Source organism: Corapipo altera, unplaced genomic scaffold (assembly GCF_003945725.1).
Source record: "Corapipo altera isolate COAL_440 unplaced genomic scaffold, ASM394572v1 44, whole genome shotgun sequence".
Taxonomy (NCBI): Eukaryota; Metazoa; Chordata; class Aves; order Passeriformes; family Pipridae; genus Corapipo; species Corapipo altera.
In genome coordinates, this window is record NW_020884880.1 from 7485291 (window position 1) to 7512691 (window position 27401).

General features: G+C 35.6%; 1 protein-coding gene across 1 annotated transcript in view; it reads right to left on the minus strand.

Annotated features, from left to right (window-relative positions):
* Nucleotides 1-1053: 1053 nt before the first annotated feature.
* AGMO (alkylglycerol monooxygenase) overlaps nucleotides 1054-27401 on the minus strand; it is a 188425-nt gene continuing 162077 nt past the window's right edge. The window contains exon 13 of the mRNA XM_027639386.1: nucleotides 1054-1764. Within this exon, the coding sequence (XP_027495187.1) occupies nucleotides 1684-1764 (81 nt within the window). The 3' untranslated portion in view covers nucleotides 1054-1683. The remainder of the gene's footprint in view (nucleotides 1765-27401) is intronic.

Consider the following 27401-nt stretch of genomic DNA (forward strand, 5'->3'; position numbering starts at 1 on the left):
AAATTAATTTAATTTTACTCAGTTCTTCATTGTTGTCCCTCTAAGACTGTCAATTTTTAAATGTAGAAGATGTTAAATTTTTGTCCTGTTCCTGTCTCTTTGAAGGACTTATTTTGATAAGGAAACTGACTTCCAATATGACTTTTCGTTATGTTACTTAAGTCGTTATATTAAACTGACCTCAAAATATTCCTGTGAGGTTGATGTCACCATTACAAGTTTGGAAAATATAGGTATGCCAACCCATGGGATCACCAAAGAAGTTTGTAGATTGTGTTATACTTCTGGAATCAGATTCTACTACTTTATTAAATATTCTATTAAATATCTTTAAGGTCCCTTCCAACCCAAGCATTTTGATGATCCTATGACAAAATTAAGATGATACTAATTCCACTGATTGTAGCAATTTTATTTATATAATATTACTGTGTTTCTGAAAATTTACTGGAAACATCCAATTATGTAGACAGTGGCATCTGTTACAGCTAGAGACTGAAAATATTGGTTAATTAAAGCTAGGCTATGTGTCTATATCTGAGATGTCTATTAGACTGTCATTACCTTTTTAAAGGAAAATTAAATGGGAAAAAAACCCAACACAAACTTAAACTCATTCTTAAATCCAGGTATTATTACTAGTTTGAAGCATGCAGGACAGCTTCCATTTTTTAGCTACTTGACTTTAAGCACTTCTAAAAGGCTTGGAGCCAAAAAAAAAAAATTTTGGATGAGTGTGAGGAAAGAAAAACAAACTAGATCCAGTATTTTTGCCAGTCCTGCTGTTTGGAGACTCCCTTTACCATTTGTATTTAATTTTCCTATCTTAGTACAAACCGTCTTTCCAACAGCTCCTGAAAGACAAGATGTGCATCTCCCCGGACATAACCCAGGCAGGAAATTACCAGAAATTAAGAGCCCAGCCTCGCAAATATTTTGTCACGTGAGTAACATTAGTCAATGGGATACCCACGTGTAAATTCTGGCTTCATCAGCATCTAAAGTTGGCAACACAGGTGTACTCCATAAATAATTCACCCTAAATGGCATGTCTGCATTATACAACACATACATCAGCCAATTTTATTTAAGATGTTTCAACTCATACTAGTTTGAGTTATTTTGTCATGCTGTTTTTAATCATTTTCTTGCTACGACTACTCATCCTCATGTAGCTGTATGTTAAGAACACTGAATTGGGCATGACAGGGAGATTCTGGTGTAATTAAATCATTACAGAAAAACCGACATTCACATATGTTTATGTTTAGCCTCGATAGGAAGACAGTCAGTCACTTTATACCAGGTTACAACAAATATGATTTTAATAATTCCTCTTGTGAAAAATACTTTTCACATATAATTACTAACAAAATTATTGCAAAAATGAAATTAGTTTTACATGGTTTCTAAAAATTTGCAATCCTATGAATGTAAAAAACCCATGTTGTGAATCAACGTTTTATTTAAATTGGGGAGAAATTAAATATTTCTTTAAAAAATCAAATAAAAATGAATACACCCTCTAAAGAAGTTTTCAAACATTCTTACCAAATCACAAACCTCTCCTATCATAAGTAAACTGATTGCAATTCAGTAAGATTCATGGTTGATTAATTCCAAGGAACTTAGAACATTATTCCAAAGTGCTGTTTCCATAATTAAAGAGATAGATTTGCTCTTTCAATGATGTTTATCTTTGAACGAAGTGATCCGCTTCATGATTTGGATTCCCCAGAATGCAGCACAGAGGGAAAACAAGACCTGCAACACAGAATATAAAATGAGAAACATTATATTAGTTTTTGTGGGTTTTTTTAATTCTACTTATCTGTAAATATAATGAATGGATGAAAACAGAGAACTCCTAAGTAGAAAAATTATACAAGAATTCTAGGCATACTAATAAATGCACTTTAGGAAAGTGAAAAAATTTCACAGAAAAAAATTTCATGGAAAAAAGCTTTCTTTTTTCTCTGACTCTTTCTTGTGTGCATTCCTGTTGAATTTTGACAAATGGTCTGAAGAATGCTGACACTGTAAGTTACATGATAGGTACAAATAACCAAAGTAGCCTTAAACAGAATCTATGGTAAAAGAAGTGTTCTAGCTGCAGTACAATAGATCAGTGCTTATTCCCCAGCCTGCTATTTATGATGAGATATAAAGTAGATTGGAAACAACTTAAAGGTGCAATACTTTTTGTCTTGTCCTTGACTCTGTGCAATTTTATTTTTTCTTAGTCAGTGAACTCAATGAGAGATCTAAGAACTTTTTTTCACTAGTTTATTTGCTGAAAACTGCCTTAGGATGAGTAGGAATAATTCTAGAGTGAAGTCTAAATCAGGTAATAGCTCTGTCCAAAAAAACAAGAAGGAGAGTCAGACAAAATGTGTGCACATGTGGGGATGTGTCATTTTGTATTTAAAATCTTCTGAAAGAAACCTTTGACTTTCACACCGGAAAATTATTCTAACTTAGAAAATTGCAAAATTTGTCGTTGTTATTGGTTACTGAAGTAAATGAAATTTTTTACTGTGAGTTCCATTTATACTGAAAGATACTTTGTTCGTGTGATTTTTTGTTTGTTTGAAGGAACAGAAAATTTTGAAAAGAAATTGTGAAGTCAGGTTATAATAATTCTTTTTTCAGGTTAATCTGCAATCAAAAGGTATTGACTAGGAGAGCTCCAATTTTACAAATAACATCATTTAACATTCAACATTTAGCAATGCATGCCCAAAGTTCTATTTCTGTTTTCATCTACACAGTCACTCACTGAGGTACATGAGATTACAATGTCCAACATAAACAATAAATTACCCTAATACCTAAAAGGTACTAATTTTTCACTCAATGAAGGCAATGTGACAGGATCAGGTCTGATCCCTCTTACAATCTGGGAGAGCTATGCATTCTTAGTAGCACAGGATGAAAATAACACACTGTATCAGTAAGTAAAATTCAAATAAAATAAAATAAAATTCAATTCTCGTTCAATCAAGATAAATTCCTTTCAACTGCTTTTGTTGAAGGCTTTAATTCTACTTGAGCACGGGTAGGCAGCCTACTGTGTTTAAAAATCTGATGCTGCAGTTGGTGCTGTACTTGAGGACCTATTTGTAAGAGACGCATAAAATGCTCACCAGAAGATTTATTTCTAAGAGTTTCAGACCTTAGGTAGAAAAGATTTAACTTCTTTTTTTTTCTTGCATTATCACAAACACCTTGTAAAACTGCACAGCTCTATTTTTACAGCTACGGAATGGAAAGTTTTTTCTAAGCAGTGCTGCAGGCACACACTATCCATGTTTTGTGAGATTTTTTTTTTAATACTGAGACATTCTGCAGAAAAAATCTAACTACGAATAACTACCTGTATTCCTGATTTTGCTGTTATGCAGTTGGGATGAGTGTGAATCGTGACATATGTAAAATGATGACTTACACATAACGTGCTCTTACTGTGGAAAAATTCTTTGTCATGCTATCTCCAGAAACAGAACTTATCCACTGGTCATAATTAGTACTTCTTTGACACGTTACTAAATTTCTTTCATTCGTCACCTCAGAAAGATCACTCCTATTCCTGGAAGATGCATTAAATATAGAAGTATTTCATTTTCAGAAAAAGCACGTTTAAGCACATTTAATGACTGAGGTGCAGGGCATTTGTAGGGGATTAATGACTGTTGGGAGATGATGATGATCAGCCGAAGAAGCAAAGCCATGGGCCATTAAGCCCCAGGAAATGTCCTCAGCTAAAGACAGTTATTGCTATTATAGCCCAAAACTGGAAAAAAAAAAACTTGTGTGAATTTTTCCTTTTTAAATGGCATGATGCAGTTTCTTCTTTCCAAATTAAAGTCTCTATTGTGAATTTCCTAAAGCAGGCAACTCACGCTTGTGGGAGAGTATTTCAAATTGCAGTTATTATATCCAAAATGGAAAACCACATACTGCACACTGCAGATCTGCAGAACTATTTTGGCTTCATGATTCTATAAAAGTATTGATTCACTGCCTATCAATGTCAGGACTGCCAGTACTTGTGGAAACAATGTATTCAGGAAACAATAATTCTGCAAGGTTGTGGGGCATGGGGGTTTAAGTAAAACCCAAACATCGGGATAAAAAATTAAGGGGCCACATATTCCCTTGAATGACAGCAATTCTGGCTGGTTCTACTGCTGTAACACTGGCTACCCTGAACAGAGCCAGCTGTATGGGGCTACCAAGCAGAAACTTGCTGTGTAGGTTGGAGTTCAGTTTCTTTTGACTGCTGCTACATATTTTGGAGTTACTAGGCTTAACTCACTTGAATGAATCGTGTAATCAGGTGATGTCAGCAATGGAAAGCTGCGATGATATGTGCCAGAACTCTGAGCAGACAATAGTGTGGGCAGCAGGAAGCAGCAAAGAGCATTCTACCAGACAAGTTGAACTATAGTTGACCAGTATTTTTCTAATGCCCTCAGGAAAACATATTTCCTGAATCCTATGTGCAGGTATTTTGTATTTTCTGTCCAACACTCTCACACTCTAACAGTTGGTTTTTTACTTGGTTATTTGGTTTTGGGGTTTTTTTCTCTTTCTAAATTATTGTCACAGAAATTCTCATTCCTTATTATATTCTCCAAACCCATTAATATTTGTCCTTTGATAAAAATATTCACATATCAGCTTCCTAATTCAGCCAGTTTTGAAATAAAAAGAGAAAATGAGATATTATGCCTTTCTCTATTTTTATACTGAGAAAAGTTCTCCCACAAACAATATTACATGAGAATATAGTTTCAATTCTGTCTTCAAATTAAAAATTACTGTGGACAGTAGTCATATATGGAACAGGCCTTAATGCAGAATTTCTCCCAACCATACATTCAGCCAAGATAAATAGAAACTTTTTGTCTCTTAGTATAAACATTTGTTACATTTACCTGTTGAAGTAACTACAGATTACTTATAGAATGTCCTTTAGACTTCTGGAAGAGTACTGTCCTCTTACAAATATTTACATTACTTCCTTTCATACAGTCTATTTCCATACAGCCACATTCTCTCTTATTCAAGCCTACAGAAATGCAAATAACATTATTCACAAGAACAAAGATAGCTTAACTAATGGATTGACTGCAGGACTGAGCCTGCTCTTCACAGGAAATTCCCACTGGAGCAATCTAAGTTTATTAGGCTGTAAAGTAGTTTAAAATCATTAGCTAAATTCAGGCACCCACTTCTGCATGATTAGCTTTGTTGCTGAACACTAATGTTTTCTGCCATTTTCTCTTCTATAATGTCTTTGTATATCTGAGATGCTTAGACATAGTGTCTTTCTTCTTGCAGATTTCATCTGCATGGAATTAGAAGGTTTTAGACACTGGTCTAAAAATGTAGTCAAATGTCCAAAGATATTCCTGCTTTAAGGAGGGGGAAGAGTCTTGAACCACAACACCTCAGATACTTTCCTAAATCATTCAATGATTCTCTGACAGTTGTCAGATTCTGCCCAGACACGTTCACTTCAAATTTTGCTGCAGAGACAGCCTGCAACTGTTCAACGAATTTGCTCTTTCTGGGGTACAACACCATGTGAACGGGCATGTTTATGACACTGAGTTCTCTGAACATCTCAGTGCTGGGGAATGTATTCCTGGCTCTGGAGAGAGCTCAGGAAGATCAGCACATCCACGGACTTCATTAAGTTGGCTGTTCACATCATAAAGTGGACCTGGTACTGGCAAATATGATAAACAATTAGTTCTCTCAATCTGTGCTGAAAATTGTCAATGTGATATGATAAATGTTTAACTGATACTTCAAATCAAACACCATTAAGGTTCTTTTTAAATTCTTTACATAACGATCTGTACATGGCTTCTTCAAAGGCACCAGACATCATTTCATACTATCAATAGTAATGATAGAGTAATTTTTAGACTTTGTCTGAGAAGGCTGTGTCTGGGTAATATCACTGTCCTTTCCTAGTAAAGGTGGATATCATTAACTGATACAACAGTCAAAAAAACCCACTAATATTGATAACAAAATGGTTGAAAAAAACTATTTCATATTTCATAAGTACCCAAAGGATGTATTTTTCACTAATACCACCATTGTTTTCCCATTTCTCTACAGAGGACTATTACAGGTGCTGAAATACACAGAGGAGATAGAAAATATATTTCTCAGAAGTAGGGAAAGAGGTTGACTATTTCTGGAAGTCAGGATTAGGGTAACAAGTGCATGGATCTTCATTCTCAGCGTAATGTTTCAAGATGAGCAGTCTTGTAGAGAAATGTCATGACATTAACAGCAGATGCAAAAATCACTAATCTTGTACAGTGCACAGATCAAGAAGATTGCACTAGCAAAAAGCTGCAATAATAATAGCTGGAAAGGGAAACCAAGAAACAGTACAGTTTCTTCTCTGTGTGATGACTCCCATATACTTGGAAATATATGTAGAAGAAAGTGGGAAGACAATTTTTCTTTTTTTTGGTGAAAAAAGGGAACAGGGACAACTACGATAAAAGTGGCTTCACAGCTTTGGTTCAAGATTTCTGTAAAAGTAGTAGGATGTCTGGAAAACCTCCATAAGGGTTCATGACATGCATTCAGATTATTGGTGCACCACGTCTCACAGATTCAGCACTCCCCTCACCTAGAACAAGGTGTGTATTTGATGTTCCTGCTCATTGCAGGAAAGATGGAACCAGATGATCCAAGGGTTCCTTCCAACCCTAACTATTCTATGACTCTGTGATTAAGACCTTGTTGGTCCATACAGGATTAAGCCAAGTATCTTCAACACCCACAAAGCATATTAATAGTTCACTCACAGAATGGCTTCTTTTTTCTGTGATACACCTCCCTAGTTATACTTCATTACAAACAAATAATGAGAAAATAATAGGAAATATATATATATATATATCTCCCTTTTATTATGTTAAATGTTTTAAACATTCCTTCTTTTATTAAAATATGGTCTAAGACTCTAAAGCTGGATAAGGCATGAAAACATAGGCTGCAAAAGCCCCCATACCTTAAAAGGCTTATATTACCTATGCAGGAAAGAGAAAGAAAGATCTGGAGGAAAGATATCTATTTCTCAGTTGCTTTCACAGCTGGACACATCCCCACTATGAAATCAAGTGCACTGCAGAGATGCCTGAGCTAGCAAGCACATAAGCTGCTAAATCTCAGCACAGCACCAGGTTCACTCTGTCTTTCCTGGCATTGCGCACAAGCCAGTAAGTCACATTCCTCAGTTAAATATGTGGTGATTTTTACACAGCAGTGATACTGCAGTTATATTTAGACCTAAAATGCCTTATGTGCATTTAGCATGTTATCTGGCATCATGTCCTTAGGAGAAGTCAGTCTCTCAAATCACTTGTGGAGATAAATATATCCTATTGAATTGTTACCTATGAAATACCTTTTCTCTTGAGTCACAGAATAATCCACAACCTAAGCACTAGGATTAGGATGGTTTTACCTCATTCCCCAAAAGATAAAAAACCCGCTAAAGTGGGAAGCTTTGCTGTCAGTCAAATGAATAGGAACTCCATAACGTGTTAATAATTATTAAATCCTCACCTCACGATGAGCTAATGTAAGCTGGAGATGGTATCAACACCATAATAATTAACATATACATAAACTCTCTGTATCTCTTCAGTATGAAATTTCTCTTAAAATATTTTATTGAAACATCTGATAATACTTTCCAAAGCATTACCTAATTCCATCTATAAATTTCTAGATCATTCTAAAATGTTTATCTATTTCGAGTTGTCCTCAAAGTAAAACCATGCTAAACAGAAAAACTCTTTTTATCTGTTCAATGCATATTTAAAAACAACTTCTGAACCAAGTCTGTTTCATTCTTTTGCAAATAATTTCTAGAAAAAAATAGTGTTTATGAATTATCATCATCACTTAAAAATGTCATAAAACCTGCAAACAAAGCTTACACTTTGTTACACATTCTAAAGCACAACAGTATTTTAGAATTTCTTTCATATTGCTTTAGTTTCATTTCTGACAACACAGTTCTGAAAAACAAGTTCAAAGATCAACAGTTTTCAAAGACCTTAATTTTGAATGTCACCTTTTTTATTTCAAATGTTATGTAATTTTTCAGCCTCCATTTCCCCCCAAATTTGAGAAACAACAGCCATGGAAATTTTCTCATTATATTATCAATCAACAGTTAAAAATAAAGCTTTCAGAAAAGTTAACAAAACTGATGACAAAACAAGATGACAAAATTTACTCAATCTGTAAACATACCAGTTTAATCTTTTGCAGGCTTAGGCCAAATGAGATTGAAAGAGTTATTAATAGATGTTCATTGCAGAAATGAAATATTTGAGATAGCCCGATCTCAGTTTGGCTAAAGCTGTTGAGTTTATTTTCTTAAACATTTAAACAGGAAATGTACCCACTGAGATGAAACATCTCATTTACTTTATGCCTGTCAGCAGCTGTAGTATAATTGCATATACTCCACTGCATCACTTCTAGCTCAAACACAAGTTGGAGGGTAAGCCAGCCATCTGCAAAGAAGTATTTCACTTTACAAGATATTATTTAAATTATATGTAAAGAGCAGTTCAATCTCCCTTATTCAAAAAAAAAAAAGCTCATTTTACTTGAACTGATAGTTTACTGCACAGATCTTAGATTTTATCAAATTTATATTGTTCTCTTAGGCTTAAAGAATTGAATGCTTTTAAATCCAATATTCTACGTGAGAAAGGCTGAGCACATATATAAGAGTACGAGTATCCTTTTTATATGGTCATGGTTTTATGAAAAGTTTGGGTACCAGACTGCTTATCCTGTGAGGGCAAATTCATTTAAATGATGCACGCAGGAGGGAGCTCTCCTTTATGCCTTCATCCTTGCTTGAAAATACAGAAAAATTAAAGCTACAGGAAAAAAAAATGTAGTTTTAACATAAAAGAAAAATTGCTAAACATAACATTTCAGAATTTGGACTGGATAGTACCTGGCTCTGTAACATTGCCCAGATAAGCATCTACGGAGATAATTCAATCTCTTCAATCCTTTCATGTTTTATGTCAGTTCAATACAATAATATACTGAAATTGCAGGAAAAATTTTAGGTAAGTCAGTGTCCAATCTCTCCATCATTAGCAGACATAAAATAATGTTTGTTTCTATATGGATGCCTTCCTTTCAGAGTGTGGCTATAGTGCATAAGCACCCTGGCAGGGTGATGAACAGAGCCAAGAGCAGTCTGTCAGCCTGGAGAGCTCTGACAAAGGGGGCTGCAAAATGATCTTCACTCACTAGTATACTAAATATTCTCTTGAGAAAAAGTTGACTAGCTAGGAGCTCCAAAATGGAAACTTTTCCATTGTGTGTGAGGAAAAAATATTAAAAAAGTAATCCCAGCCTTTAATTATAACCCACAGACATTAGATCACTGACGGGAAAAACTTTGCTGCAGATGTTGAAGAGAAGTGATGGGGAAAAGCTGGCTACTGTGACTAACACAGTCACAAAAAGGATTAAGAATGTGCAAAGAAGGATAAAACAATTAAGTGACAAGTGGACAGGATTTCTAGTAGAGTGAACACCGGAACAGCATTCAAGACAGACAGGGCTAAAAGTCACCCAGAATTAAGACTGATCTTAAACCTAACATGTTGCAAGGAGAAATTAATTTAATTAAAAATGGACAAAATGGAAGGCTGTTCTCAGCATTAAAAAAATCAAACCAAACCAACCAACCAAAAAACCACCAACTTTCGAATGAAGGAAATGGGTTAATATTCATTTATACCATAAAGGAAAGATCCTGCCATAGAAGATACATGTCCAAGTCAAAGATAGACAGAACACACCCATCCTGTTGGCCAACCCTCTTTTGAGGCCAAAGGCAGTGAACTGTGACTGTTTTTAAGTTCAAGGAGAAGAAAAATGTGCTGAGGTCAATCAAGCCCTCTGTCCATCCCTTTACACGGAAAAGTAGATCTCCTGGTTGTTGGTGTCTCTCTTCCCTGCTCTCAAGACACTCTTCCTGTGTGCTGGCTTGTTTCTATTCTTGTCTGGGGAAACTCCCATTTGTTCCCAAAACTCATCATCTTTCAATTATATGAAAGAAGTTGTTATTAAAATTAACCACAGATGTATTTAAATGGCCTAAATCATTCATATTCCAACTCATTATGTCAAGCCAATGTAATTGTATTATTTAATTAAGTTAGAGAAAAAAAGTTAATGGAAGTAATCTATGTGACTTTTTACTAGGAAAACTAGGGGACTATGGTCTAAATGAAACTTCTTTCTGGAGGGTACAGAACTGAGTGCTAGAAGAGACATTAATGAAAGAAGAATAAATTACTATATCACAAAATGAGAGATAATCATAATTTAGATGAAAAATCAGGCATGTATATCATAACATTTCTAAAATTCAAAAATATATGAAACATCTCTCTTTTCCTGAAAAATGAGAGATTTTATAGTAGATTTTTAAAAATCTGGAAATGCTGAAGAAAATGTGTGATTTAATAGAAACGGAAGATACTAAACTTAAGAGAAACCAAGTATGCTATGAGGAATAATCACTAAGGAGGAGTACATAAAAAAAAAATTGAGAGTTAGAGGAGTTTGTAACCAAAACATGTCTCAACCAAACAGTGGTGATACAAAAAGATGTCAGTATCAATGTGGAAGATATTAAGAGAAGCTTTTCATGTAGTCCACAGGTATTGATCCAGTCTACTGAAAGTTGGTGAAGTCTTTAAGGAAACCATAGATAAGCTGGATATAGTCATGAAGTAGACTACAAGACTTATAAAAGGTTTGGAAAAGCTGACTTGTAGGAAAGCTTGAAGCAATTCTGCTGTGCATTCTTGAGAAAACAAACAAACAATCAAACAAACAAACAAAAAGACACTCAGAAGGGGAAGAAGATCAATATTCTGCCACGTAAAAGACTAATACAGAAAGAAAAGATGATAAGCTAGTGCTCAGGGTAATGGAAACAACAATATCTTTTCTAACCAAAACTTTCATTATATAGTGCATGGCTATAGGGATGACATAGTGCTGGAATCAGTTACGTAAGGAAGCTGCCGTGTAAATGGTTAGACAGGCATTTGTCTCTGGTGTAGCTGTACTTGATCCTTCTTCAGTGCATGCTCTCCACCAGCTCGGTATTTTTGTTTATTCCGAACGAATGCAAAAGCACTCTTCACCTCTAACTAACTTTTGCTAAGCTCCAATTTCTGAACAGTGGTTAATAAAGATGTGACTACTTAGCACATGGAGCAACCATAACTTAGCAACTTTTTTTTCTGCAATAAGCAACTTTGCATAAGACTTTTCTGATTCAGTCTCAGATGTGGTTTTCACCTTAGTAGAAGTATGAAAAGTAGAATATGATGTTTCTGCCAGTGGACAGGGTTTAACCTGCTTCCCGTTAGAGTAGTCATAGGACTATTACATTTGAGATCAGCTTGCATTGGCTCTTCAGTCAATAGCTGCAAAGCCTGCTGGCAGAAGCATGAGCTAGTTCACTCCCATTTTACACTCAGCATACTCTACACTGAAGCCATGGGAGTGCATAGTCAAAATCATTTGCCTTTAAGACTGAAAGAGTAATTGAGTAGTTATGGTAAAAGCATGGGATGCTGGGCTATTCAATCTGCGTTCTTTGGCATAGATTAGGCAGCATAGAGCAAGACATTTAGCCTTTACAGTTTCTTAGTTGCAAAACAAGTAATTACTCTGTTTCCCCAAAAAAGAGTTACTTTCCAAACCCTGTTTTACTAAAATCTCGGATAGTTTCATTCACTACAGTAATGCTGAGAAGACAAAGACATTTCAAAAAGACTTAGATTTAGCCCTCTGTGGTTTTTTTTCTCTGACAAACCTCATATCCATAATTCTGAATCCATACTTTTTTTTTTAATATCTCAACATTTATGTATTTGGATAAACACAACAGACATCCTTTAAAATCACATCATTGCATGCATTTCTTATTTCACTCCAGCTATTGAGCAATCTTAATTCCATAACTCATGGAACTGACCACATGAACAGCTAAAAATGGTGTGAGAATTTTTTTCCATCTCATGATTAGATTGGTTTTAAAAAACCCTCACAAATTGCTATATTATTAACAATGGCAGAATGCTGGAAAAAATACCAGTTCAGGTTTCCATATCATATGAACATACAGTTTTCTTATTCTAAGTTTTTGGGTTGGGTTTTTGGTTTTGTTCCTTTTTTCCCCTATGTTGAACCCTGGATTAAAAAGCATGTTGTGCCCTAAATATGCTTGTCTTGGAAAGGCTACTTGGTATTGTTGTATTTGTATGTCAAAGGGAGGACTGAAGTCTCAACAATTGTTAACCTCTCCCATGGTGTGCTAATAAAAGGTCAGAGACCCATATGTGGCTTGCAGCCTGGGGAATTTCTCTCAATGTTCTGCCAGGGATGGGATTGCCTGAACGACTTCTCTTGTAAGTTTTAAGCCATAAACTGCATCCTACTTGGCTTGCTGTGCCAAAACCAGACCCAAGGGTATCCAGAGTCTTGGCTGATGGGAAAAAATGAGTGCTTCCTATGGAAGCCACAGATGTTTTCCTGAGAGAGAGAGAGCACAGATGCTCAAATATTTCTCTGCTTTCTGTTTCTGACTACCTGTTCTGGCAGCAGTTCCAAGAAAGGGGGAGGACAGAGGCAGGCATCCAGCTGCTTTCAATAAGCCTTGGCAGCACAGGGAGTGGTTGCCTAAACACTAAAAATGTTCAAGAAGGAATTTTTTCTGGATTTCAAACTATAAAAAAGGTGGAGGCATGCACTAATGCTCCCCACCTTACCATCTTGAGGAGAAATTTAGTGATCAGTATAAATACCTTAATTACGAAAGCAGAGACTACTTCACTATTGAAAGATATCACTCATAGAAGTGTATGTTTGTATGTATATAAATATATGTACACAGAAAATCAAGTAGATATAAAAAATATATACGTCCAATGCATTTTCTAGAAAGATTTGTTTCTTCCATCAGATAGTATGTTGATTGTTATAATACAGATTTGATTTTGAATTGTGAGGCCATAGTTATTCCCAGTGTAACTCTCTGAAGTCAAAGAGAACACATATGCAAAGTTATATTATACATTGATTTGGCCCAGAATTGTATTTAACATCAACTGCCTCATAAATATCACTGAAATCACATTACACTAGGATGTGGCTTATGATACTGTTTAGTAACTATTTAGTAGTTATTCATGTCTGCCATTTTTTGCATATACATATTGATGTCCAATGATCTTTTCATAGATATACTTGGTCAATAGTCTATGTTTCTGTTCTGCACAGGTTACACAGCTGGTTCAAAGCCCTTATATTGACACTGTTCAAAAATTTTCTCCAGTTCTACCTTTTGAAGTTATGTAAATATTTCTTAAATGGACTTCATTACTCAAATTACAACACAGTAAATTAATGTAAGCAAAAATTGAATAGCAGATAGTTACAGCTGATAAGTAAACAGCAGAACACCATATACATAAGACTGTAAGTCTCCTGGATTTAATGGTCATTAATTGCTCAGTTAATCAGCAGAAGCACTCTCAGTTAAGTTTACAGTTCACTAGTTTATTTGCTTAAGGACTGCTCTGTCAGTCTTGCTCATGGCTGCACCTGTTTGTTACCTGCAGTGCTCATTCAGTACCTGCCCCTTTTGTTACAGTTTCTTTTCCTATGAAATGAAAAAACATCTGTGTATCAAGAAGGGAAGTAAGCAGATGAGCATCGATGTCTGCAAAAACCTTTGCAAAAGAGCAGTTCTATAAAAGTGGTGATGCTTCCTAATAGACAATCAAAAAGGAATTCTTCCCACAAGACATCTAAATGATGTTCCCTTCAAGACTCAGGCTGCTTAAACAGCCACTGATCAGTCTTCCTCAGAGCAATCCCTCTCCAACCGATTGTTCAAGACCTTTCATTTACATTCAATCCCCCAAATTTTTTGTTCTTTATGTCTTGATTGCTGCCTACACACTAGACACCTTTTTCTACTTCAGCCTAGTGATCAAACTACATTACCAATGCTCTTGCACTAAAAGCCAAGCTGCATTCCTAGCTAGTACTTTCCCTAGACAGAGCAATAGCTTTGGATTGACAGCTTCCACAAATGTACTCTGTTATTGAGGGTCTGAGCCCATCCTCAAACTAGAGCTGATGAAATCAAGTCCAGCATGGAAGACACAATATTTCTAAAGCATAAGGATAAGATCAGCTCTAAGGATCAGCTCTAAGTGGTGATTTCATAGCTCAGCCATGCAGGCTTCTGCTCTTCTCTTAGAGATAGAAACCACCAGCAAGACGGTGAAGGAGAACTATGAATCCTTCTAGGAAAGAAACTAGAGGAAGCAAGTGGTTTTACATGAGAAATCAGCAAGTCTGGGCTTGTAAAAAAGTCACAAATTCAGAAAAAGAACTACTGTATTTAAGCCACTCATTTATTGTACTTCCTTGCCAGACCTTTCTGCTTTGTTGTCCTAGTATTTGTAACATAGAATCTGATACTCTAGCAACTAAAAAGTGAGCAATCCTCCCTTTTTTCTCCAAACTAATTGACAGGTGCTTAAAAATGTCAGGTGGCTGCTCAAGATTAAGTGTCCTATTCTGACAATAAGAATCAATCCCTCACTACCTGTTTAGATAAGAATGTAACCATTTTCAATTGTTCATTAAGGATCAAAGAGGTTTTTCTGATGACTAATTAACCTAGAATTAATCTAGGTAATGATATATTTATCTCTAGTTTTAGTTTAATTATTTGAAATATTTTGTGTTAGCTCTTTTAATTATTTTTCTACTCTTAAACTAACTCATAAGGAATTTTTCCATTTTTTGTTTAAATTATCTCCTATTTTTTACATTCTTCAAGCACTCTCAGAATAGAAGTTTTTTGCAGTTATGCATATACATCAGACAAATTATTCTTTCAGCAGTACTATAAAAACAAATTGCTTTTTTTTTTTGTTGAAAGCCTGCATACTTAAATACTGAATCATACAGAAATACAGAAAATAAGTGTGTTATCATCATAATTATTAAAGCCAGACAGTGAAAGGAAACAGGGTTACAGAAGTGTGGGCACGGTTCTGAAAAATTCATATATGTATATATATGTATGTGTGTGTGATATAAGAACAAATCTCGCAACCCTTACTCACAAAAGTAATCTTACTGAAGTCTACAGGAGGACAGACATAAAAAATGCAGTATTAACCCTGAAAGCCTGATAGAAGTCCACTCATTTTTTCAGCTATGAGAACAAGTATTGCATAAAAAAAAAAAAGATGTCCAGATGAGTAAAAGGGCTCAGCAACAAGATAATCTTATAGAAGACTTATAGACCTGTCTATAGTGATGACAGATGATAGAACCTGAGGAGAGGCTATTACAGAAAATTTGGAGTATGGGATTGAGTCTCATGACTGTTAAAGAAAATACTGTCAGATACTACGAGATGAATCTGTATATAATGGAATTTACTACTGTAACCATAATGACACCATCAGAGAGGACAGATTTTTTGAATAAAGAAGCAGCTAACTAGCTAAAAAAACCCACCTCTACCTGCCACTAATCAGAGAAAAAGAAATGACTGAGCTACCCATAGACTGAAAAATGCTTATCACAGTCTGCAGTATTATGTAAATGCATTCAGGATTAGAGAAAAAAAAGTGAAGTAGAATCAAACAAGTCTGAACACAGATGTTGTCTTTTTGAATAGACAAACATGAGTTCTTCATTAACTAAACACACACAGTTATTTAATTTAAATGCATAGGTTTGTTCTAGTTGTAGCTAGCGGCTTTCTGTGGGACTGTCTTACAGGGCTGATTCTAATCCACAAAGGGGAACTGGACCAACATGCTTTAATGTGCTCATCAGGCTACAAGCCATGTCAAAATATTAGGAAACCGTAGCATGCAGGGTGACTCCCAGCAGTTCACTGCATCTACGTGGGGTGAGCTGGACTCTGGGATCTTCCAAAAGGCTAGAACAATGGTAAAGGCCACTTTGCAATGGTATTCCTACATAGTGTTTCTAAAACAGTCCTTGAATGGGCTCATTGAAAAGCTGCTCTCCCACATACATCCATAACAAGAACACATAATGAGTGTAAAATGAAAAATTTATTTTTTATAGTTTTGTAATTTTGCCCAGTGGTTTGTCAGTCTTATGAATTCCAAGACTGTTGATTCCTATGTGAATTCATACTCAGTACTGAAACATAATTGTCTGGAAAATGTGAGAGAGAAAGAAGTAACATTTATTTATATATCTTTAACATAGCTCACCAATTTTAGAGTAAAAAAACATATGCGAAACAAATCAGACCTATATAAATGATTTTATCTCCACAAAGCCATGTTTGCTTTATGAAGCACATATATGGGATATAGTAATTTAAAAAACTAAATCAAAAAAGAGTTCCATTCTTATGGTTCAAAACTTTAATCAGAGAGATGTGCAGAATGTGTAGTTCATCTAAAATGAAATAAAATTTGTAGTATGACATATATATCTGCAATTAGGAAATAAACGTAGAGACATATACGTCTATCATTATTCTGTCAAAATGCACAGAAACTCTTGTGTAGGATTGATATGACTGAAGCCTATTACCGAGATGAGGGGAGGAAGAACTTATCAACCTAAAAGATACAACTCTAGATTTGAGTTCACTTTCATGTTGGGTTTTTTTTGCATTAAAAAAATGCAGTTGTAAATGATTTATCTCCATGAAAAGCTTTGCTATGTTTATGTATAGTATGTTTAGATACACTTTTTTATACTAATTTTATTCAACAGATTTCAACCTGTCTGTAGTATGCAGATTTTATGCAATAGATTTATTAATCAAAATAATTTAGCTATTTCCATATGGATTCTGCTTTTCCTACAGACCATGCCTTATTACAAATCCTTGAGGTGCCTGCATCATATCATAATCACAATTTTCTATTATATTTACGTCAAACACACATTTAACCTTGTATGAAGACATCCTATTGTAATCCAGACATCTACCCTGTACAAACCTGACAAGGTACTTGACAACTTTTGGGAAGGCAGTCCCTGAGCACCTTCACCAAAAGAGTTATCAAGCATTGCAACAGGTTGCCCAGGAAAGTGGTGGAGTTACCATTCCTGAAGGTACTTAAAAGACATGTAGATGTGGCACTTAGGGACATGGTTTAATAGTGGACTTGGCAGTGCTGGGTTAATGGTTGGACTCTACAACCTTAAAAGTCTTTTCCAACTTGAATGGAAGCGAGTGAGACTAAATTCCTACTTCTCAAGCAATAGCAAGCAGGCAAACCACTCTACCAGTTCTATAAGGTTGTCTTATAGAGGAAAGAGAAGACCTACAATCTGCCATCCCCAGGTCAAACATATGGTGGAAAAAGTACCATTCAGAATGAATCAAATATTCATAGAGGATGAGCGACAAAAGGAAGCCTATTTACCTATTTATCGAGTCAGTACTATCTTTTTAATGTTAAAGAGATAACAAAAAGCTAAGAGGTCAACAGCATTGGTATGTTGGTGTGTGACCTGTTAAGCTTACAAAAGTTAAAAAGATATAGAAACATGCTGTTGGGACAGATAACAAATAAACATATAAAGCACAATGAACACTTGCTCTTCCCCAGAAGAGCAGCAGAACTCTCATAATTCCATTTTTGCTGCTCTCCTGAGGAAAATGCTCCTCACATACTGATGATTATAACTTCTTTCCTAGTTCTGTGTCTCTTTTTTTCTTTTCATTGTTACACTTGATATCCTGCTATTACATCAAGAATTTTACCACCAACAGTCATAAAAATAAACAATAAACCCTTGTTGGTTTTAGTTCTTCCCTCTTCAATCACTTTATTTTGTTACTCTGCCCTTTAACCAGAGCAGCTTGTGGCAATCTCTGATGGTATTTGTGTACTCCTGCCTAGCCTGGCATCCCACCTGCTGTAGGAACTATATGTATATTTGCATCCTGTATCAGACCTTCACCTCTCACATACCCAATTCCCTTCTTGGACAGCACACATTGGACCAAATCTATGAATACGTGGATAGTGATATCAAAATAAATTATGAGGGGAAAAAAAAGGTCAAAGAATTTAGCAAACGAAAAAAATATTAAGGATTTATATAGTCATATCATTAAACTGCCTTATAACTGATAAGTTCTCTTTGAATAGGGACAAAAATGATGTCTTTAAATTGGTATGCCATTGAAAGCCCACCAGAAAACTGTCACTAAAAACTCAGGTCATTTCAACAAGCTTAGCTCATTGGAGAGTAGCACCTCGGTCAAAAGGAAACACACAAAAGACAAAATAAAAAAAAACAAAACAAAACAACCAAGAGACAGAGTAGGAAGTGTAAATGAGAAGCTGACAGGTAGGGTGCAATTTTCTCTAATTATGGCATTAAAGGACAAATATGGGTATTGTAAGTAACTCTATGCGAAGTGGACATGGTGGCCCAACTTAGAACTTGGATGGTCATTGCTGCTCAGGTATTGTAGTGATGAGAATATTATATGTATACACACACACACACACACATGAAATGCATTACATATATCAATTCCACAATATGAAACACAAATGTACAGGAGTTTCATGGGCTAGAGGTATTAGAAATGTATGCCTGGAAGAACTTTCTGAAACAAGTTCAGTTCCCACAGTGATAAGAAACTACAAATATTTTGTCCAGAAAAACTTACGGAACATAACAGAAGCTAAAAATATTTCCCCAAATGCATTGCTAAGTTGCATTAGTCTGTAATAAAATCACAAAATCTAAAACAGCTCTATACAAAAAAAGAAAATATCAGAGGAGCCATAACGGCACTCGAAGGTACACACATAGAACAGAATTACATTTCCTCAAATTCATGGGTGTAAGAGTCAGCTTTTCTCATTATGCTCTTGCTAATATCTAAAAACATACTACAAAATAGAAATATATTTTCCATATCAGGTTTCTCAAATGACTATATGTAGCTTCGAGTGTGCTTTGGAATTTTCTAGGAGGAACATTTCTAAATTTCACAGTGCTTTTGTAATTCACATAATTAATTTTTTACTTTATTAAATTCACATAAACATTTGTGTGGTTTCTGTAAATAATTGTGTGGTCTGGTAATTTGTCACATAAATTTTGCGTACGTTTATTTGTAGAATGTTTAGCTGAAGCAGCACTCGTATTAACGGATACAGAAAAAAAGACAGAAAACAAAAGATGTATGTCAGGAACATTTCCTTTGAAGGTTTTCTATACAGATAGAATAGCAGTATGGCATGGAACTACAAGTAAAAGTGAAATCCAAACAAATGAATTGACATAAACAGGTACAACATTTCAGAAAAATAAAATTCATGTAGTAAATTTCAGCTATAAATCCTAAATCTTGTATCTTAGAAAAAAACCCCAAATCTTCAAATCAAAAAAGTTGTGTGGGGTTTTATCAACACTAGCCACCTGAGTGGCCAATTTAAAGTGAGATATTTGTTCCTTTCATGCAAGAACCTAGTATGGGAGTTCAAACAGATGGTGGATCATGTTGAAAAAGAAATTCTTTAAGAAATCAGATATCCATTCATAAAACTTCAGAAGGTGAGATGTCTTTTTTTTTTTATTTCTGAAAAAAGGTAGCTTCAAATTGGAGCATTTGGGATATAAGTCTCATTGAAAAGGTTAAATGCCTTTAAAATTCTTTTCCCAACAAAGCAATCTTGCCAAGTTGGTACAATAAGGAATGGACATAGTGACTGCTGCAAAAGTTAATCACCTCTCCACAAAACCACAAAAAGTAATAGTCACTTAAATCATCAATTCCTGTAGGTTGGCACTGGGAGCTTGTTTTTATTTTTGTTCGCTGTTGCAACATCACTATAACAAGCATAGAGAAAAATCTTATTTAAAGCCTTTATGTAACTTAGGGTTGAGTTTTGTTTTCATCCTGCTAGAAGACTTTGGTTTTGGCTTTCTTGCAAATTAAAGTTTATGAATTAAAACATGAAAAATCACCAGTTAGACTTTTTTGATAAATAAATAATCACAATATATAAGCACACTGAAATTAATTGTCTGAAAATCTAGTTTAAACATATTAGCTGTTTTTTTCTTGAGGGTTAAAATTTTTAAATCATCCAGAAGTTACATGTCCATCTGTTAGAACTATACACATATTTTTAACTTTGTAAAATTGGTACAAATTACATGAAATCATAATAGTAACATTTTGTATTCATTCCTCAAGTAATAAATGGCTACCAATATACATGACTGTGGAGAATGAAGCACCATAAAAAACAAAGTAACTAATTTTAGTGCCTTTAAATGTAACATGTGTGTTAGTTTGGGGATTTTTTTTTAACATTAATAATATCTAATCCTCTAATCTTACTAACTAGCAATGTTAATGGAATTACATAAACCAAATTTATCCCCTTCGTTTTGTGTCCAATTCTTATTCAAGTGAACTTATCAGTTCTGTCCAAATGATGAACATTTCACAATACACACAGTTAAAATGACCACTTTGGTAATCTAAATTTTAGATCTTCTCAGTACCATATTTTCAAGCTCTGACCTGTTAGTTTGTCTGCATTGCCACCTGGAGGACCTCCCAGCAAAGTCAGGTAAAATTCTTCAGCTGAGATTCTGCATTAAGACTCCAGGACTTAAAGCAGCCTCTTGTGCTGCAGGAGACCCCAATCTCTCCCACAAGAGACAGCCCTGAAAAGTACCAAGACAGCCTGAAAGACATCTAGCTGCCTAAACAGGTATATGGTAATCCACGTAAACAGGAGACAGACTTCTCTAACTTCCCCTCCCCTCCGTACTGTATTTTACATTAGCACACATACTAATAATTATATGAGTTGTCTTAATCGCAAAGGTCTGACACTAATTCAGTTCGCAAACACATATGAGAAGCTGAGAAAAAGAGAACACAGCTCCTTGAAAGCCAGAGGCAAAACAAAGAACTTAAGTTCTCCAGTCCAGCTGCACTATCTAAAAATGTGGTAAATAACTAGGAAAAAGTCAGTCAAGAACTTGGATCATTTTTTTAAGAGATAAACCAAAAAAAGCCCTAGTGACTAAATATTGAACAAATAGCGGCTCCTTGAAACTACTGCTTAGTCTGAGGCCTTATAAGGATTTACATAAAAACTGGTAAACAAGTGAGAAAGAACATTCTATCAGATAGAGCAACAGCGATTTGAAGAATTTTTCATCCCTAGATAAAAAATGAAACTTCAGCGATATATCAACCTGCAGAAAATACCCATAAGACATCATATTTGGGAAGGAAAATAAGATGATGTTACTTCAAATGCCTATAAAGACAAGTCCTTTATAACAACCAGAGATAGAAAACAGGTTTTAAAACAGTGCAAACACAGTAATTCTGTAGAAAGTCAGCGAATAATGTGTGATAGCAAGTAAAAAACAGTTTTCACCAAAACTGCCATATTTTTGTAAAGCAAAACTTTTCAGAAAAACCTGAAACCTTTTCTGTATGTCCCCTGAAGGAACATAATACGCTAGGCATATTTTGGTTGCAAGTCTAGCTGGTCAAGATATGCCATCAGAGCAGATCAGAGTCTACCCACAGATGCAAGTCATTCCTGAAAGGAACAGATGCTACCAGAGACACAGAGATGACACTGCTGCACCAGGAAAGAAAGGCTGCTTCGGCAGGAGGGGGAGTCAGTATGTTGTGAATCCCCCAGCAGAAGTGTTCAGGAGACAACTACAGCTAGCGATTGGATTATTACTTGGAATTCAAGGAAGTTTTAAGGAACAGAGAGATTCAAACCTTATCTTATACACAGTGCACAAGTGTGAACTAGATAAAACAATGAGGAAATCTCAGAAATTCAGAACAGTAGGTTTTTAGCAAAAAACAGACCACCTGTTATAGGTATGAAAATAATATCCTAGGTACATCTGTGTGTCTCAGAAGAATAGCCTAAGGAGATAGAAATGGAAGTTGAAACAGGAAAAGAGAGCAAAAAATAATGATGTCATTTGAATAACAAGAAAATCGAACCTCCAGGAACTGGAGAAATCACATGGAATTACTGAGAGAGCATTATTACAGAAGCTACTTCTTCTGCACGAGGGCAGTGTCTTGGCTGCCTTTCACAGTATCTGGGCATGAAGAAATTTCCTGTGGCCAGGTGCAACATCTTCTGTTGCTCTTATCCTGACTGGAAGATCTCAGTTCTTGATCCTACCCCTCTTCTAAAGCTAGCTAGTTATTAATGCTGTCACCGAGTCACATTTTAGTGCCTGGATTGGAGCTTATGGGTTGTGTTTACACCAGGAGCTCTCTGGCAGTAACTGAAGGAAAGCACTACTTGGAAGCAATTGCTGTGAAATTCCTTGTGTTTCCACTGTGTTAAGGAAGAGGGAATTAATCCGGACATAAATATTTGTATCAAACAGAAATGCTAATGTAAGCACACCATTTTATTATGCCAAAGCCTCACACTGATGGATGTGGAAGAAATCCTTCTAAAACATTCTGTAGACTTTAAGGACTATGACTAGAATATAAAACAGGAAGGATGAAAAATAAGAAAACCTTCATGCTCTGACAGAAAAACTGAGGACTCTGACATGCAGGTGAGCAGGGCAGACATAGCACACAATAAAGCATATAGCCTCCAAAACAGTAAGAGACAAACTTACTTTAGTATGCATTAGCAAGCCAAAACTACTAATCTGGTTTAGTATTATGCTAGATACTCCTTATATTTCTTCTACAGATTTCTACACAGGAAATTAAAGTCTGTACTTACTGTATGGCTGTTACTTAACTGTAACTGTTAGGCTTCTCCTTCTTTAACAAAAGAGTGCTAAAAAATAACAAATCAATAAATTACTTGAGACACATGTGGTGAAGGATTGATTTGGAAGCCAAAGATTGTTTCCTATTGATGGGAACAGCCTTTCTTCAAACTAAGCATTCCTTTTTGATAAATGTCAAATCTATGGAAAGATGAAATAAGTAAAAAAACCACAGTAAAGAATATAGAGTGTATATAATGGGACAGAGAAGTAGTGAAGGGACAATCCCTCAGAGCATCTTATGTACTAGTGACGGAGAGAAAACAATAGGGGGGGAGACAGAAAAGAAAAAGGTTAGAGCCAGGAAAAGGACAAACAGAGAAGAGTTAAGAAGAGAGGATACAGAAGATGGATAAACAAACAGAAAAATAGAGGAGGAAAGAAAATTAAGGAAAGGAAGAATCAATAATAACAGAAAAGAAAAATATGAAGAGGAAGGGCACAAGAATGAAAAAAAAAATTGTAATTAGTCATTCTAAAGGTGTGCAACAAAAAGGGAAAAAAACCCCCGCAAATACTCCCTTTACATAGTACATGTGCCTTTCCTTGCAACCTCTGCAGGTGAAGAGGCTTGATGGTGTTTCATGAAGTCCAGGTGTATAGAGTGACTACACTGTCATCCAGTGGCAGGCTCTGCCATCCTTAGTGGTGTCCTGATGGATGGGGCAAGGGTTATGGCAGCACTCTGTAAAGTGGGTATTTCTGTAAGCACAACAAACTCTTTGGCTGCCATTTCATAAAGTAAAATTCACTTGACAGAAAAAGGGTTAAATTTAATACGGCTGGACAGCTGAGCAGCTGCTTTCATGATTTAAATAAAAATAAGCTGAAATCCTTGCTGTCAGCTCAGTGATATATGACTTGTAATGGGATGTTTCCAACCTTTTCTTCCATATGGTCGCCTACGTTAGGTAATACACACAGTCTACAGTGCAACCAGCTTCCCAGAAAACATCTGGGTCCCATTCCTGCTCTGTTAGCTTCAGTGTTGCCTCCCACAAACACAGATGATTCATAGGACAACATCCCTTTGGTTAAGGATCAAATTAGGACGTTTCATTGATAATTTTATCATGCATCCCTACTGTAGTTATGGGAAAATGGAACTAATTCAAACAAGAATTTTTCCACACATATTTCCACCTTCCTATCTGCAGTTGATAAAGTTAAGATTTCAGAAACAGATTTTAATGACTGCTTAGAAAAAAAAGAAAAGAAGAAAAAAACTAGCCTATCTCCTGGGAGGAATGCATTTCCGCTTGATTTCATCTTCTCTGTCGCCTAGTTTTAGAGTATTTCCCGCTTTAAAAATGTGTTTGCTGACAGGAAAATCATAACATAATACTTATTTCTAGAAGCTCAAATCAAAGCCAATTATTTCTCCTATTGATAAGAGATTAGGATCTGCTTCAAGCAAATTTTTTCATGTTTAAAAAATATAACAGAATAAAGAGGAAATGGACAGTCTGCCCTGGAGCTCATGTGGTGAGTGACACAGGCTGGCTGTTTGGGGTCCTGCTAAGAGAAGATGAAGTTGGCAAATACCGGCTAGTCATTTCTCTAGCATAGGTCCCTCAAATATAATTCAGTAGGCTTTTGCTGGTATGTATTACTTCAGTTTTTGTGGTCATGCTTTTGAATAAGAATGACTGACAATGCCAGAATTTATGCAGCAATTCTCTGATTTGCACAGTTGGTTGCCCACAGCTATTGGTGGTTTTGTGTGAGCATCTTTAAATCATCGTTTCCAACACACTTCAAATACAACAGGAGTTGCTTTGATATGATACACTACTCCATTAGTATTAAAATAACAACAACTGCAGTATAGCACTTTCTATCTACTCAGTTTTTCAAAATACTCTTTTTTGCTCCCTCACAATTTTGGTGAGTGGCAGAAAGTGGATTAGGGAGAGAATTTAATCAGTTGTCCATTATTAAATAATAGAATATCAGCTTGCAAATGCATCTCGAGCATCATTTGATTCAATCTTAGCTCCATCAATTCAGATAAGTCTAAACAATATATGGATGCCCAACAAAATATTAAGAACCTGTGAGAACGACTCTCTGCTTTTTTCTTTAGCACATGTGTATTTTGCCTATGTGCTAACACAAAAATTAAAATGCTAACAAAAGGATCAGATTCTTGTACACTCTCCATCCCATGTATAAAACAACATAAAGCACAAAACATCAATATTCCCCCAGGGACAGATGCATACAAGAATTACACAGCTACCTCAGGACAGTGCCAGGCCACCGACATGTGTACCTAGACAATCTGCTCACACTGGGTCATGATCCTGCCTGCAAGGAAACAGAGCTAGAGCCTAAGGCAGAGTGGATGTAACTAGAGACAGGCCTCCATAACCCCAACCTTTCAAGACTTTCTAAATCACACCAGGGCTGGCAGTGCTGGCCCCAGAGTAGACCAGAGTCAGTGTTAACAAAGACTTACAGCCACCCTACTCTCAGCTGCCAGTTCTGTGATGTGCTCAAAGGATGTGCAGCACACATTGTCACATGGTGTGCTACCAGGATTTATTGAAAGAAAAAAAAAATCAAGAGTCACCTTTATTTCAGAAACTCTGTCTGCATTGCTGGTGCTTTTGTTTTAAGGACACTTAAAAATTGGTGAACAGCTTAAATTGTGGTCAGCTCTCTGCTACAAAATCTGCCATCTGACACCATAGGATGTTCTAGAATGATTTAAAAAAAAAGGTATATAAAAGCACAGACACAAGGTTAGTTAGAATCATGTTGTTTTTACTACTAATTTATTTAAGTAATTTTTCTCCCATTGAGTCATGATTTTCCTGTCAATTGAAACAATGTTCTGTTGACTTATTGGCAAACAAACTCAAATTCAACAGCTTATACTCAGCAGCTCAATAACCTGATATCAAAAGTTATTGACAAGCCAAGCTGGGAGTTGTTTAGCCTGGAGAAGAGAAGGTTTTGGGAAGACTTCTAGTACCTAAAAGGGGCCTGCAAGAGAGCTGGAGAGGGACTTGTTACAAGGGCATGTAGAGATAGGACAAGGGGTAATGGCTTTAAACTGAAAGAGGGTAGGTTTACATTACATATAAGGAAAAAATTCTTTACTGTGAGGGTGGCAAGGCACTGGAACAGGTTGCCCAGAGAAATTATGGATGCCCCATCCCTGCAAGGTGTTCAAGAACGGGCTGGATGGGTTTCTGAGTAATGTGGTCTAGTGGAAGGTGTCCCTGCTGATGTCAGGGGGCTTGGAACTGCATGATCTTTAGAGGATCCTTAAAATCCCTTCCAACCTAAACCATTCTATGATTTCATGATGTGTATTAGACCATTTCACTCAAAGAGAGATGATAGAAATGCCTTTTAGAATGAAGTTGAAGTACAATCGAATTTTTCACGTTGTACATACTGTTGTAAGTAGCAGAATTCATGGAAATCCTTTATCTTTCAGTTTTGCAGAAAGGTATTTACTGTTCTCTCTAACAGATCATTCACTGTTGAAGACAAAAATGTAATTTAAATCACTTTTCCTGTATTTGCTGTTAATTTTTACGAATTTGGGATGTATTTCTCTCTTAGTAAAATGCACATAGTAAAAAATGAAAATATAATATGAAGGTTAATTTGAGTGTTCATTATCAAATTTTAGCACTGACATATCAAAATATGCATTATCTTCCCAGGAAGTGACTTGTTATAATGTACAGAGGAATTCTCCTCAATGAATGCTTCCTTCTGTGCATTAAATGTGACTAAACTTCTTGTACACTTTATCTGGAGAATGAAAGTGATGGAAGTAGAAAGCAGAGTGATCATGCCATTAGTAGTGGAAGTACCAAAAAGAAACTGATCAGCTACCAGAGTACATGAGAATGCCCTTGGGTAAGGCACACATGCTCATTCCTTTGCTGCTGAGGCTTAGAATTGCAAATTCTGCAGAAAGAAGGTGGTTGAACTGGGGCAAAGAGATTTTGGTTGAGAAATGAGATCACAGAAATAGTACCTCTTCCTTTTTTTTTTAATTTATTTTATACTAATAATTAGATTTGAGAAACTTTGAAAATGTGTAGAGGACAAAGACAATATATGCAAAATATCAGCTACCTGCTGAAAACCAGAGATGCTACACTAAATCACAATATATTTGTTGCCAAAGTCTCAGTTTCCTTAAATGTCCCTCGATGACTTTATGGTAAGCTATATGGTGAGCCTCTTGAAATTTCATCTCACTTGTGCTTCCAGAATCTGAGTAAAATAATATTAACCTAAAGTTTCAATAACCTCTGAACTCAGAGTTAAATATTTGATGCCCAGATATATTGGTATGGCATTTTTGCCCAGAAATCTAGAAGCATAAAAGGATTAGAGAATGCATTCAGCTCTAAATAGAAAAAAAAATGCCATCATCAAATTTCACATAAGTCTCTACAACATGTTAA